Source organism: Monodelphis domestica, chromosome 4 (assembly GCF_027887165.1).
Source record: "Monodelphis domestica isolate mMonDom1 chromosome 4, mMonDom1.pri, whole genome shotgun sequence".
NCBI lineage: Eukaryota > Metazoa > Chordata > Mammalia > Didelphimorphia > Didelphidae > Monodelphis > Monodelphis domestica.
In genome coordinates this window covers 281356768-281372833 of record NC_077230.1, presented here as the reverse complement: position 1 = coordinate 281372833, position 16066 = coordinate 281356768, and the positions used below count along the sequence as shown (strand labels likewise).

At 34.6% G+C, this 16066-nt stretch overlaps 1 protein-coding gene across 13 annotated transcripts in view; it reads left to right on the top strand.

Moving 5' to 3' along the window:
- The window catches only part of ZBTB44 (zinc finger and BTB domain containing 44), a 62977-nt gene that overhangs the window by 21166 nt on the left and 25745 nt on the right, over positions 1-16066 (top strand). For 6 of the 13 annotated variants that reach the window (XM_056794634.1, XM_056794635.1, XM_056794630.1 and 3 more), the window contains one exon: positions 8487-8582. The exons of 6 other annotated variants lie outside the window; for them this stretch is intronic. Coding sequence is in view for 3 of the 7 variants with exons in the window: in XM_056794638.1 (XP_056650616.1) it covers positions 8546-8582 (37 nt within the window). In the remaining 4 variants the exon portion in view is untranslated. Of the gene's footprint in view, positions 1-8486; positions 8583-12431; positions 12498-16066 lie in introns of those variants that run through there. One more of the 13 variants, XM_016421830.2, reaches the window with a different exon arrangement.

Below are 16066 nucleotides of genomic sequence, written 5' to 3'. Positions count from 1 at the left end.
GGAGTGACTATAAGGCAGGGAATGTAATGGCTGTTCCCCCACCTGCACCTCCACCAGGTAGGTTATGGGGGAGGGGCTGTGCCTGCTTCCAAGTAGGAGAGAGAATCTGAATAGGAGGGGATTTAAAAGGTCTTTCCTTGAGAAACCCAGCCAGCCTCAGGAACAGCTCACCTTCAACTCATTTGGGAGCAGATAGTTTTATCCAGATACTATAAGAGCACAGTCAGAGTCAGTTTCTGATAGATCAGTTCAGAGAGCTATGGAACAAGAAAGTCAGCTCAGCCAATCAGATGGCTTAGTTCATCACAGCTTCCCCAAGTACGCTGTAACTGTTTTAATGAATTTTCTCCCTGCAAATATGTTTTTCCTCTTAAGAATGGATCCTAAAAACACCTATTTTTTCTCTCAACGCATTCTTGTCTCAGCATTGTATGTTACTGTTTATCTTTGTCACAGTTTCATCTCTATGTAAAAAGGGGAGAGTGGCAAGCTTGAACGTTCCTACTGTTAAAAATCCTCAACAGAGGACAAAAGCAAATACTTGTTCAATGATCTTTCCCTCTTTCTTTTGGATGGGCCCCCAAAGGAGCAAAAGAGAGAAATTCAGAGCAGAAAAGGGAGATTTTTTACTCCACGGTTAGCAATTCTCATTTAAAATTAATTCTCAACTTGAGAGGATTGCTAATGATTTTGACATGGTACAAATGTAATGTATTGTGGTTACTGTTTGTCAGTTAAATGTGAAATGTTAGCCAGATTTTGTTGAGCACAAAAAAACAAAAAACAAGAAACAACTCATGGTTAGAGGTTTGTTTTGTTAGATCTTGCAATGCAAAATGGTTTCAGTGAATTTTTGAGAATTATCCAAATGTGATTGATAGCCAACCTGACACAGAGAAGAAATGTTTTATTCTGAGTTCAGAAATTGTACTGGCTACCTTATAGATGTAAAAGTCGTCCAGAAGAAGCTGTTATGTTGTTGAGAAGAACTTATTCTAGAATTTAAACTTGGGATTTTTCAAATCAGTTTTATTTTAATTTATGTGCTGTCAGAACTAGCAACAAGTACTCATGACATACAAAACGTTTTAAAGTGGGTAATCTGTGCATAGGATTTAATAATACTAGTACTGAGCTAAACAGTATTTTCTTTGACTAAGGTTATATGAATTGTTTTTAAAATGTGCAAAATGCATAGAAAGGAATTTGTGATCTAGAGATGAACGTTTTTTCAGACATAAATTATGTGTGCATTTGTACTATATTTGTTCCACCTAAAAAGGTTAAGGGCTTATGATATGCAAACTGTATGTCCTTAACAAGACACATTTAACCAGCCCTGAAATCGAGAGGCCTTGTCATGAGGATTAAATACAGTATAGTGCCTTTCCTCTACTTACAATAATGGTAAAGAGGAGAAGCCAGAAGAAATAATGAAGTAGTCCCAATAAGAGAAGACAATTAAATTGAAGTAGATAAAGCAGATCCATCCCTTCCTACATTTTTCTTAGGTCAAGCAGGTTAGGCAGGCCACAGAATGGACTATAATTAGCCAAAGGATGAGAATTAGGGTCGGGAAACAAAAGGAATTTCAGGAATATCAAAGAGGTCAGGCTGGAATGCCAGGTAACAAGTTAATAATTGAATTTTGGGGTGTATGGATTCATTTTATGAAGTGCTCCACTTCAATAAGAGTAATGAATAGAGATACTAACTGATACTATGAATTCTAGTATGAAATAGATATAACAAATTATAAATTGGAATAATATTGATTAGAATTTTAATCAGGAATGTAGCAATGTTTTGAGCTAAAAGAAAACTAAATTGAAGGTTCTATTATTCTACTTAAGACAGGTTTGAGAAAAGTACAGGTAAATGCTTTGCACTTCAATTTGGTTACACTGAAACATTTCAGCGAAATAACTGGCTATAAAGTGCTCCAGGGCTTAAACAATCATCCAGGTTGAGCAACATTGTGAGGTATATTATGTAGGGTCCCAACTCTGGCAGAACAGAACTCCTTTGCTGAGCTTTCCCCTAGTATGGTAGTGATAGTGTGCTAGTAATAAAGGCTTTCCCTTGCTTGAATTGCATTGTCTTTGTGTGCTTCTTGGGTGGTCTGCAACTCGGACCCTAACAGTTTCAGATGCATTCCATCTCCAAGCAGAACTTTTTTTCAAAGCTTTATTCTGCTTTAAAGTTTTTTCCTCCACTAAAATGTAGATTTGAGATAGCATTCTTGGATAAAATAGACGAAGTTTTATCTACATTAAAGATTTGTCCCTGTATGTAGGAACCTTCATCTATTATTATTCTTTTTTTGGCAGAAACTGGGAACCTCTTCACTGCTGCAGTATCTGTACTAGCATCCCCATGCACTATATGAAATCTTGCACAGTTTTTAAGTAATGCAAACCAACCACTGTTTTCTGTAAATGCCTGTGTTCTTTCAGAATATTTTACTTCTAAATTTCAAAGTAGCTTCAAGGAATATTCTTCTGAGTAGTCATCTTGTCTGTTAATAGTTTCTCCATCTCTAAGTTAGCATCTTCTGTTTCCATAAATAAGTCAACTTTATGCAAACACTGCCTTTTGCATTTTGCATTTTCCTTTATCAGAGAAGCATCCTTCACTGTGATGTTCACAGTCAACACCAAGACTAAGTTTGCATGTTAGTAATGCCCACGTTTGTCCTCCTACATATTTCATAATTATTTTCATGTTAATTTCCAAGTCTATTCACTTATGTTCATGAGATACTACAGAATAGTATCACTCACTGTCTACAGACACAAACTGACTTACTTGGCACAGCAAATTTCAAGATTTTTTTTTTGGAATGTGGATTTCTTTCAGAATTTTTTATGTAGAGTTGAATTTACATAATGCAAATTTATATTTAAAGCAAGAGTATATAGTTATATTTTTATTCTCACCCCCCCAAAAAAATTCTTTTTATGTAGTGGGTAACAAGTTTAGTAGAACTGAAAAGTTACAAATTTGTGGTTAGAGAACTTGGATTTGAAAGCCACTTATTGGCAGTGTGATACTGAGCAAATCACTTAACCTTTCTGAGCCTGTTTGTCATCTCTAAGATGGAGTTAGCTAGATGCATTGGAAGTACATTCCTGCTCTAAATCTAGATTTCACAAAAAAATTAAGTGGATCAAGAATGCGTATTGTTTAAAAACATGAAATTAAGTGATCTCCCTGAATATGGAGGCATCTAGAGGATCTTATCTTTTCAGGAATTCCCCCTTTTTGAACTTTGCATTGAATTATCTCTGACAGTGGCACACACCTTTGACAAGCATATATTCCTCTTATTAATAATCACTATTAATAATTGATAACTTTGGAATATTTGTGCAAATTATGTTCAGAAAGATTGTTTTAGAGATTAGAAAATGAGCTTAATACTGTGAGGCATAAGTAGTCCAGGTATTAATTTTTCCATTTTTATGGATTGATAAATTATGGCCAATGCTTGCCCAAGGCCTCAAAGCTAGTAACTAGAAGGAGAGAGGAATGGGTCCTTAAACTTAGAGCTAACCCCAAATTAAGAGTTGAAGCCACAAGTGTTGTTATAAGAACTAGAGGAAAATAGGAGAGGCTTAAATTTGTTACTACTGGCTTCTAATTTTAAGGTGTAATTAAAAAAATTTTTTTTTTAACCCTTACCTTCCATCTTAGAATTTGTATTGGTTCCAAGGTAGAAGAGTGGCAGTGTTGTTTAAGTGACTTGCCCAGGGTCACAAAACTAGGAAGTGTCTGAGATCATATTTGAACCCAGGACCTCTCATCTCTATGCCTGGCTCTTAATCCTCTGAGCCACCTGGCTGCCCCTTTTTGCTATTTTAAAAAATTATATAGTACATGATTTTTTTCTCCCGGCAAATAAAAGAGGTAGAAGAAACCATTCACTAAAGCTCCAGAGCACTGTACTTCCCATTGAGGGAGATAGGTGGTCTACCCTCAAAGACCTCTTTTGGCATATACTTATTAATCACCTATATATTTGTCACTGGGACAAATTAGAAGGTCTATTAGATAAGAAAGCCATGGAGCCTCCTAGAATATAAGAGATAATAATTAGGCTCCCTTGTTAAGTATAACTCTGTGCTAAATGTTGAAAGATACACAAAGTCTAAATAAGCCACTAATTGTTCCTTTGGGGAGTTTTATAGTCTTATAAGCCTAATAGTCTAGTGTAAAGCAGATTCTTAATTGCTATAGATATTATTTTTTGTATGTGTTTGTTTTTTTCAATGTATCTTCTCAACTACAACAAGAATGCTGGGTTTTGTTTTCTTATCCTCTGTCACTCTTCCAAAATATTTTATTGGATTGTTTTAATGCATTCATAGTTATTGGTTTTATGATTGTTAGGCCTGTATCTTCCTTCATTTATTTCCTTACTATCAATTTTAAAAATTATTTTAATTTTTATTGCTGTATTTTGTTTTTATATCACTGTTATTTTTCAAAAACATCCCTCGTCAGACCTAAAACAGCAACAACTAACATAGTGCTTACATAGTTCTTTACAATTATCATTTCATTTGATCCTCACAACAGTTTTGTAAAGTGTTGGAATTATTATTGGCCCTTATATATGAGGAAACTGAGACAAACTGAAGTTAAATGACTTGCCTAGGGTCACACAGCTGGAAAGTATCCAAGGTCATATTTGAACTTGGTCTTCCTGACTCCATTAAGTTACTTAACTGTCTAAAAACCTCTATCCAGAAAGCTATATTCCTTGTAAAATATTTTTTAAGTGGAAGACAATTCAGTTCCACAACCATATAGGTCATCTGACAGCATATGAAGTATTCCATACTCCCAATATTTTTCCCTTGTATGCAAAAAATAGAAGGAAGAAGAAAGCATGGGTAGACATAATTACAAAGCATTTAGAAGGGGGTTTTGGTGGTAGTTCTTTTCATTTACCTCATCGTATGTAGTTTTCTGCCTTTGCATATTTCAGCCCACATTAGTTCATTTTTAAGTCTTTGTATGCTTCTGAATTTTTCATGTTCATTGTTACTTATAGGACAATAGTATTCTAATACATTCTTATACCACAGTTTTTTTAGCATTCACCAATTTATGGGCATCCATACTTGTTTGCTCTATCACAAGAAAATGCTGCTGTGATTAGACTGGCACCTGTATGCTTAGCTGTGTCCTGCTTTTTAAGGAGATCAAATGTTTGCAGACTAAACTGGTTTCTAGAGTCTTTACACCTTTTTGTTGTAGTAATAGTTTTTTTTGGTCAGTTAAACTTCTCTAAGAAACACAGATAGTCAAAAGATGTTTTATTTTTTGCCAATTTCACATTTTTTTGAGAGAACAGCTTTTATAAACAGGGTTTGTTTGAAATGTTATAAATCACATTCAGGATCTTTATTATTGATTTCATATCGGTTTTGATCTTTGCTTCAAACTGAAGATCATAGTCCACCCACTACATGAATAGAAATTCTGTCTTCGGCATATGTGGCAAATGGTCATACAGCCTTCATTCATGGGGACTAACTACTTCAGAAACATTTATTCCATACCCTAGCTAGTTAATAGTTTGAATACATAGAAAACTGAATTCTCTGTGGTTTTATTTTTTGTAATGTGTGGTTTTCATCACATCTGGCACGTTTTCTTCCTCGAAAATATACAGACATAGCTTTTTGTAGTTTTACAAACATATGTCCTCATTTATTGTTCTCAAATCATATTTTCTTGCTTAACTTTTCCTTTCTCCCTTGTTCTTACCTTCATTGAATGAAGACACTAAATAATGTACATGTTGACTTGTCAAGTTCTTAGAATTTCTCTACTTCGTGATCTGCAGCAGATGTTAGAATATAAGTTACAAGTATCTTCATAGTGGCCTCTAGTCATGATGATCAGCGTAAAATGAAACAACCAAATGTTCAACCAAATGTTCTCCAAAATGTCATGTTGCTTTTGGTTCTATTATAAAGCCAACCCTGCCAGTTCCTTTTTTTGCCTCTAAATCTAAGGACCTATGAGGTGACCTTTCATTCAGCTATAGCTTATGTTTTCTGGTTTTATTTATAACACAAATTTATATGAGTGGATATTCAGTTTCACTTATGGTGTTGAGTTTTTAATACAAGATTATATGTACACTAAAATGTTTATTTAAAAAAGTAAGAATTATTCTTAGTACTTTATGCCTGCTTTTCTGCCACCATCACTACAGAGAAGCCCTATACAGAATTGAGGACCTTTATAGTTGTAATTTCTTTGATTAGTTGGTAAAAAAAAAATCATCATCTTGGGACCAGATTTTTTATGGTAAATTGAGCATCTCTGTGTCAAATAGACTGATCTTCAGCAGACACAGTAGATTCAGGCAGTGGTTCTCACCAGACTCTTACTAGAAGTCTTTCCATTTTGTAATATATTGTGATACAGTAAGGCCATGAAATTATAATTTTCATGCATATTGTAAACTTTTTGAAAATGTGGATAATGCTACAATTTTACATTGAAAAATAGGCTTATCTCATAGGTTTCTATTATCTCACACAGATGAGGAAACTCAGGCTTAGAGGTGAATGGACTTGGGGTTTCACAACTGGTAGATGTCTAGAGCCACATTCCAACTCTGATTTATACTGACTCCCAGTTCCAACAATTTCCTCCTTTGCTGTGCTTCCTTGGCCAGAATGGTTCTGGTAATGGCTCCGATAATATTTTGTTTTGTATTCCTAAAACAGTAGTTTCAAATTATCCTTAGGTAACAAACAAAGGCTGAAAGCTAGCAGCATATCCAAGATCTGGAAATCTGGATTAGCACTGAAAAAAAGCAAAAGAGGCAAAGGTAGACTTAAGAATCTAATTCAAGAATTTAAGCAAGCAGCTGGATGACCAAGCTAAGTTGAACTCATCCTTCTTTCCTATCCCTTTCCCTAACACTTATAGATACATCACCTTTAGTTTTTTCTGTATCTATAGCTATATTGCTAGAATTTTCCACATGAATTTCCACTGTTGAATTCTGATGCCAGCAGCTATAAACAAGTATGTTTGTGGCTGAATTGAAAACATAATAAGAATTAAAATGGAGTTAAAATATGAGGTGATTTAATAAGTAAATGATTAAAAGGGGCGGTAGAGTAAATCTATAAAGAACATTCAGATTAGTAGGTTTTTTAAGTATATGTTATATTTTTATGTCAGCAATTGAAAAGTTGTAGGGATATCATATACGTTATATGATAATCAAAGTAATTGTGCACTTAGTACTGCTAAGATTTGGGGTTTTTTAAATCAAAGTTTTACAGCTATTTTGACCATTTTACATCATTTTGTTGCAGGACTTACATGGTTTTTCGTCATTTTGACAACTTACAATGGTTTACTATAACAAGTCATAAGTTTTTTCATAGCAAAATCTGTTTCTTTTAATTATATAAGGGGATTGTCTCTTATAGTTTACTAATTTGAACAGATTGCATGTGAAGGCTAGACTTGTTGAAATTAGAAAAAATATTAGGGAAGTTATCATGACTGGAGAATTTAATTATTTCTGTAGTATTATTAAATCTTATGGGGGGGAAATGCTAATTTGTGAATTAGGAAGATTTCAAGCTAGCAGTGACCTTTGAGATCATTCTTATTCATTTTCTACATGAAGTATTTGAGACCCATAGAAGTGAAGAAATTACAAGGCAGAACCAGGATTTGGATCTTGTCCTGACTCCACATCCAGTGAGCTCTCTTCTGCATCACTGACTCACCTTCACAACCTCTTCTAGGAATAAATGAAAGAGAGTGGTATCACAACTCTTTCTAATAATTCCTAAAGTGAGAATACTGATAGAGGGTACCAACCTGGACCTTACTTTCTTTTATTATTCAACTTGGCATAATATTTAGAATTTTTTTTAAAAAAACACTTGAATTCACTAATTCTATTCCCACTAATTTTCTTTAACTCTTCTTAGCACTTAGTGTGAAAGTGCTAGTATTCTGTGGAATAATGGAAATACTCAGAGCAGTAAAGTGTGTAAAACCTCCCCTGTGCTCTTTTCTCCCTCTCACTGCCACATAGCTTATAAAGTGATGAAACTAAAAACTTGAACCCAGGGCTTCTGACTTAAATTAAATTAGAATTGCCATAGTTTGTACTACATTATTCTTCCTTTACATAGTGAGATCTCAGTAATTTTGATAGGATGAAAATTGTCTAGAAGATACAATCCTTGTACTTGATATGTTACCACTTTAAGCACCCTTACCCTTAGTACCATAGTGCTGACTTATTGTTTAATAAAATCACAACAATTAAGGAAAGCAGGTATATAATAAATGTCTGTACACATTTGGCAACCAAAACCAAACTGACACTTGGAAATCAACACTGCTAAAGTTTAAACATTTGCATTGTTTATGATCAACAATATTGTGTTGGAACTAAATATGATTTAAGTATTTTTCCCATTTTTCAGACACAGAAATTGAGACTCGGAGAGGTTAAGTGACTGGCTTAAGATCACAGAGTTTACAAATGGTGGAGTCAGGACTTGAAGCCAGTTCTTTTGACTGTAAGCCCAGTATTCTTTTTACTATTCTATATTTCCACAGTAAATGATCATTAGTGGTTGTGTTGGTTCCAGGGCTGTTCTAAAAAGCTCAGTCTTTTCAGTAATGTCAATCCAGAGACTCCCCCAAAAGAACTTCTTACTCAGAATAGCATCTAAGTAACCTTATGGACTAGACTTGGTTCAGATCTGACTTTGAATCCCAAAACTATATTATACTTAGGAGTTAATGACTGAACACATTTGGAAATCTAAATTGTGGTTTATGATTGAAAATCCCTAGCATCATGCCTTCATATGTAACAGACAGTCTCAAGATTTTGAAAAATATATAATGATTTTCCAATGCCTATCACATCAAGCCTTTATTCTGACAGAATGTGACCCATTTTTACCTTATTCAACCTTTATTTTCTCATTTCCCAACATGAACCCTCTCTGTTCCAATTAAGCCTGTTTCTTCACTGTTCACAAAACTTGAAGTTCTCGTTCTCTTAATGTCCTTGCTCATGTATTCCTTGCCTGGGCTGGATTTATCTTCTCTTTCAAGTCCTTCGCAAGGCCTGCTGCCATGATACTTAACTAGATCATACAATTCTCATTCTTCTGAACCACTTAAGGCATTGATTGTCTGTATATGAACTTTGATCATGGACTGTCATATTCTGTAATCATTTTATGGATGGATGTATTCTTCCCATTGCTATTATAAATTCCTGAGGGTAAGAACAATTCCTTATAAAATAATATCCTTTAAAAAGTCTAATATGCTAGCATAGTTCTTCATCTGTAATAGGTGCTCAATAAATATTAGTTGAACTAAATTTAGTTGTGATTGCCAGAACTTTAGGAAACATAAACCTTTAATTTCTTATTATTTTATTTGACCCACATTTTAGTAGAGGTATGCCACCACAGGTTTGGGTGAATGAAATGCATTTATGCCCTGTGCATTTTAAATGTTTTTTTCATTGATATGAATTGCAATTACAGAATTTTCTACTATAAGCAAGATTTGTCTTTAAATCTTGTAATTTTTTGCTAATATTAGAAGGAATTATTGTAGCCAAGAGAGATGGGAATAGTGTAGTGTATATGTGATTTCATTGATAGAATTCCCCTTGAAAATAACTGTTAATGTAGATGAGTACCTGCATTACAACTTAAGGCTTAGAGAGTTTCCCCAAGTTACTTTAGAGGTTAAATTTCCTAGGGCATTCATTGATGGCCCTAATAGGAAAGGGAGCAATGGTCCCTCTGGCTTTCTAGTAACAAACTCTGCTGGGTCTGTGACTAGCATACCCACAGTCTCTGTGTATACTACCACCACCACCACCACCACCACCCCAGCACATGTGCCATAGGTTCACCAGCATAGGCCTACGGTTACACAACCAGTATGTGTCAGAAGTGAGATGTGAACCCACGTCTTCCTGACTCCGAAGTCAGTTAAAACTGTCTGATGTGCAACAATGAAAAGAATATTATTTAATCATGCAGATTAGATTAGCTCAATGTAGTTTATATTTCATCTCTTCAGAGGTTTCAAGTTTGTATTCTGTCACCCTTACCCTGGTATCCTTAGAACACAAAAGGTATAAAAGACAAATGGATTAAATGTCATGGGCTAGGGCCTGGAACTGATTTCATTGAAGTTCAGAGTTCCCAAGAAGGACCAATAAAAAGTTGTAACTTCTGTGATTTTATAGTACTTACAGCAGTGAGAGGTTGTTACTTATTCAGTCATATAGCCAGTATATGTCAGAGATGGGGCTTGAACACTGGTCTGAGGCCAACACTGTGCCACAATTCCTCCAAAATAGCAACTTTTCCTTTTTTTTTTTTTTTAACAAATCCTGTGGTTATTTTTCATAAACATTATCTTTATTGAGAATATAGCCCTATGCATAGTATATGCCTTGAAAGAGCAAGGCGGAATAGATTTTAACATTCTTTGCAGTCAAAATTTCCCTGAGTAGAAGGATTAATTTTTTTTTAACCTTTACTTTCTGTGTTACCTACAGCCTATCATAAAGGTCAGAATAGGTTCTTAAACTGGGGGAACTATACATATGGAACATGGAATGGAGGAAGAGTAAAGAAGACTCAAAGAAAGGATTAGATATAGGGAAAATCTCACTGGCCTCCCCCTTGAGCAGCTTTTGACTTAAGCTTTTATTAGCATCTCAATAATCATTAATTAACTGATTAATATCAAAGACATAGAAAATAATGAGTACTGTTACAACTTGGTTCATAACAAATTTCTATTACAGTCAAAGTTCACATTTTTGATGTCTCTGAAATGTTTGCTAAGGAAATACAAAAGATAAAAGAAATAATATACTTAATGATGACAGTAGGATTGCCAATATATCTATTATTGTCTTACTAAATATAGATGTAAATTCCCATGTTGGTTGTAAGAATAATCAGAAGCTTCAGGAATGGTCATTGTTTAGAGCAGTCTAAGCTTCCTAGATAGTCTGTTGAGCAATGCCAGATTGACCTAGTTAATTTGGTAGAGATCCCACTAATAAATTTTTCATTGAAGGTTTGAACACTTATTAACTCTGTGGGTTCCTGATCTTATTTTATACTAGACCATGAGGTCTCAGTGTGGGCATACCATGCATCCCAGGATTGATCAGTGCTTATGATCCCTTCATCCTGTCTTAGAATCTATACTAAATGTTGATTCCAAGACCAAACAGAGTGGTATGGACTAGACATTTGGGGTTAAAAAGACTTGCCCATGGCCATACCCCTAGAAGTTTCTGAGACCAGATTTGAACCAAGGGCCACTGAACCATCTAGCTGCCTGGCCCCACAGCCACAGCTCTCCACCCCTCTACCCCCAATTAATTCTTAAGTCAGTACTGTCACAGTGCAAAGTTGTTGGGGTTTTTTATATGTATAAACACTTGTCAAGTAATTCATTAGTAATTTTGATGGGGAAAAGATAGGAAGTTTTTTTGATTAGTAAAAACATTGTTGCAGTTGTGGAATATTGTACAATTATGTTTCAAATTCTGTATTTTTAGTTACATGGCTACTTTAAAGTGAATTTCTAGGAAGATTCTAATTAAATAAGAGATTCACTTTGTATCATACAAATAAAGGATGGAGAATAAGAATCACATGAAATACTACAAAGTATAAATTAGAAGGATCAAAGATTTAGAGTTGGAAAGGACCTTTGCAGCTGTTTTGTCCATCTCTTTCAGTTTATAGATGAATAAACTGAGTTTCAAAAAGGATGACTTAAAATTTATTAGTTTGCTATATATACATAAACAGATTTAACAGTATAGTGTACTCCATTTAAAAAATTATATATATATTAGTTTCTTTTACTACTTTTTTTAGGGCCTTTGAGATAGCCTGGTATAGGTAGGGGGCAGAAGGTGGTGAGGGAGCATTCAATCAGAATTACCTCTTTTCAAGATATTGGTCTGCTTGCTATTTTTATGACTGGACAAATAAATTACTTAATCCTGAGTTTCAGCTTCATTTATAAAATCTGTAAATTGGCTTCTAAAAAGTCTATTCCCACTTTAGATCTCTGATCCTATGGGGGAAGGGGCTTACTTCTAATCTCTGAACTGCTTTGCTAATTAAGCGTGTTAAAGAGTGTTAATTGGCTTATTAGATAGAATGTTGGACCAGGAGTTATGAAGTTCAAATCCTGCCTCAAACATTTGTTAGTTTTTAAACTCATTTTCCTCACCTGCAATATGACAATGATAGAATTCACAAGATTGTTCTGATGATGAAATGAGGGTAACATAAAATGCATTGTAAACCTTAAAGCACCATATAAATGTTGGATTTAATGTGTTAATTTCTCAGTTTTTTCTATGACACTGATTTCAGTGGACCTCTGATTGCATGAAGTCGGTTCTCTTATCAGTATAGGTGAGCCATTTATTTTTCAGATTCTTCCATACTTTCTCATTCTTTGTGATTCTCTTTAATGTTCTTCTATAAAAAGCATTACCTCAACATGCTAGACACCTTTTTTTTAACCTTTCATGGAGTGGAATTTTGGGGAGGCTCTCTTGGGGATTTACCTCCAGAAATCATTCTAATATGCAGACAGGAGATTTGATAAGATGCTGGCAGAGAAAAATTGTTTTTATTTGCTCAGAGCAAAAATATCCTCTCTTCTCCTAGGTACAAGCAGACTTTTATAACAATCTTAATGCAAGATTCTCCTCCTCTGACCAACTCCACAGAAGGGGGAGGGGGGTGGTTGTAACATTTACAGTCTTGAGGACATTTGCATTATTTTCAACATTACATACCCCTAAAGACCTCCATGATCCAGAAAAAAACCCGTGACTATAATGGGATTCCCAGCCTGGGGACCATAACGATACTTTTGAAACACTGTATTTGCCCCTCATTCAGCTTATCTTATAGTTGGCTTTCTTCCCAGGGTACAGAAACTCTTCTCAAGGTTTTTGAAAATAGGTCAGGAAAACTATAAGTTTTATGAAAGAAGGGTGCAGTTTTAGTCTAAGAAATAGTAACACTAAGGAGTCTTGAGAATTGGATTCACAAGCTAAATTCTACTCTGAGAATTACACACTGAATCTCATCCCATACAACCTTATTCTTTTTTTTTTTTAAACCCTTACCTTCCATCTGTGTATTGGTTCCAAGGTAGAAGAGTGGTATGAGCTAGGCAATGGGGGTTAAGTGACTTGCCCAGGGTCACAAAGCTGGAAATAGCTGGGAAGTATCTGAGGCCAGATTTGAACCTAGGACCTTCGGTCTCTCTCCCATCTCTAGGCCTGGCTCTCAATCCACTGATCTACCCAGCTGCCCCCTACAACCTTATTCTTAAAGGACAGTGTTATATTAAGTACAGCTCCATTGGAGCTCTCTTGGTTATCTCTCAAACTGAATTGTCTTATAATTTTAAAAAACAGTTCAAGTGGCTAATATTGTTATGAAATCTTACTTCTTTTTACTTTAAGGACTTCTCAGTTTACTTTGTTATGTAAATCTGAATTAACATTTTCTCCCAGTTCTTTCCCAGGTCCCTCCTGAATCAGGAGGAACTGAGTTCAGATGTGGCTTTATACTTAGTAACTATGTAACCTTGGAAAGTCATTTATTTAACCATTTGCCTCAGTTCCATCATCTGTAAAATGAGCCAAAGATGGAAGTGGCAAACCATTCCAGTAACTTTGCCAAGAAAACCCCAAATGGTCACAAAGAGTCAGACACAACTAATCTACACAGCAATAGCAATATGTTGTGAGGAGATGAATTGTTGTGGTATATAGTGGTGCTTTCTCTGTTAAAATTTACCTTATCATTTCTTTCTCCCTTTTTTTAAACTTCAGAGAAGTATAAAATTTTATTTTTAAATCATAAAATAGTAACTTGAGATTTCCTACTGTCATTTATTTCAGTTTCTCCAAAAGCTAAAGATTCATTTTTTCCTCATGTTAGAAACTACTTGTAATATCAGTGGAAAGTCAGGTACAAGGTAAAAATCAGGATTAAAATAATATACCTTAATTTTAACAGAAAAAATATGATTTGGGAAATTATCTCTTTTGTAATTTTCCCAACTGCTGTATTTTTATTAGGGTTAGTATTAAGCATAATTAGTTTTCTATGTGACTGTTTGGCTACATTCTGTTTTCCTATCCAACCTACATACTGCTGTCAGTAAGGGTCTCTATTTACTGTGAGACTTCTGCTTAAAAGCTTACATTAAAAAATTTTTTTTAATAAATAAATATTTTTTAAAAACCTACAGTGAACTTGCTGTTCTTTTAATTTTGAAATGGTAGGTACTTAAGTACATATTTGATACTTGAGCAATATAGGACTACCCTCTGCAATATGAGTTGGTATAGGAGCTTGGCTCAAAAAAATTGAAAAGCAGGCAGCATGCCCAGGACCAAAGGTAAAGCTAGTCACAAAAATTACTGTTAAAAGTACTAATGGGATCAGCTAGGTAGTTCCCTGGTTAGGGAGCTAGGCTCTTAATTTACATCTGGCCTCATACACTTCCTAGCTGTGTGACCCTGATCAAATCACCTAATCCTCATTGCCTAGTCCTTACCCCTCTACTGCCATAGAACTAATACACACTATTGATTTCTAAGAAGGGAGGTTTGTTTTGTTTAAGGAATTAACAGAATTTATTCATATCTAGATTATGGAAAAATTATGGTATTATTCTATGCTGCTAAAATCACATGTAGTATATTACATCACATTTAAAGAGCATTAACAAACTATAGTATGACCAGGGGAAATGAGGGATCAAGGGTATTGATTATGCATGAGATTGTAGACTGGGGAAAAAAATAATGAGAAACTTTTGCAGATAGTTGAAGAACTATCATGTGCCTAGCACATAGTAGGCACTTAATAAATTTGAATTGACTGATCGACAGTTGTTCTTCAAAAAGCTCAACTCCAAAAGGCCAGTAAACAAAAAATTACAGGGAATTGGATTCTGGTTTACTATTAGAACTTTTCAAAAGTCAGAACTAGTTGTTTCATGAACTAATGAGCCACCTATCCTTGGAAAAGTATTAAAGGAGAAATAGAATGCCTATTTGTATGGGAATGATATAAAAGAATTTTTTTTTCTTTTTGCTCATATAAAATAATTTTTTTTTGTTCTTGCTCAGTTTCCTTCTGCAGAATTCTGCAGTTCCAAATAAGTTTCCATATAAGATCTGACTTTTTTAGAGATTGGAGAGAGATATACCTGGGCCTGAAGGATAAAAGTAAGGTGAACTAATAAGAAATTACAGTGAAAACTTGAAGAAAACTAAGAAAAACTTAACCTAGAAATTTGTTCATACTAGAGTTATCATCCTGCTATTATACTTCTTTGATCATATACTTTTGTCATTCCCTTACTATCATGTCCCTTACCAAATTCAATTACTTCAGTATGGGATCAATCTTTCCCTCTACTATAATGCCTGCTGTCTGCCATCAACGTCAGTCTTAATCATAATGTCTTAAACATTGTCCACACAGTTCCCCAATCACCTCAGTTCTAACCTCTTCCTGTCACCATTTCAGCTATATACCAATATGGTACCTTTTATTAAATATGGTAGGCTAGTCCTGTCTCATGCTGATCCAGTGGTTCAAGTTCAGAATTGGACTGAAATAAGATACTTATAGCTCATCTTAACACTTTTAAAAAGTAAGTTTATTTGACTGTAGCATTGAAAGGAAATTAAGCAAAGATATAGTATTGATTCAGTTGGGTATAGTTTCTCAGCCCCCATGATTTGCAGGTATCAGGGGAGGCACCTCTCACTTCTTGTGTTGGCTTTTAAACCTTAGCCACCAGAAAATTGCACCAGTGGTATAGTCTCATGGGTAATTAATATCAAGAATGACTTCAGTATATATCTTTTAAGGAAAAACTTAATTAACCTGGATATAATAGAACCTGTTTTACTTTCAGGATCTTAGAACTTTGAAATTCTCAG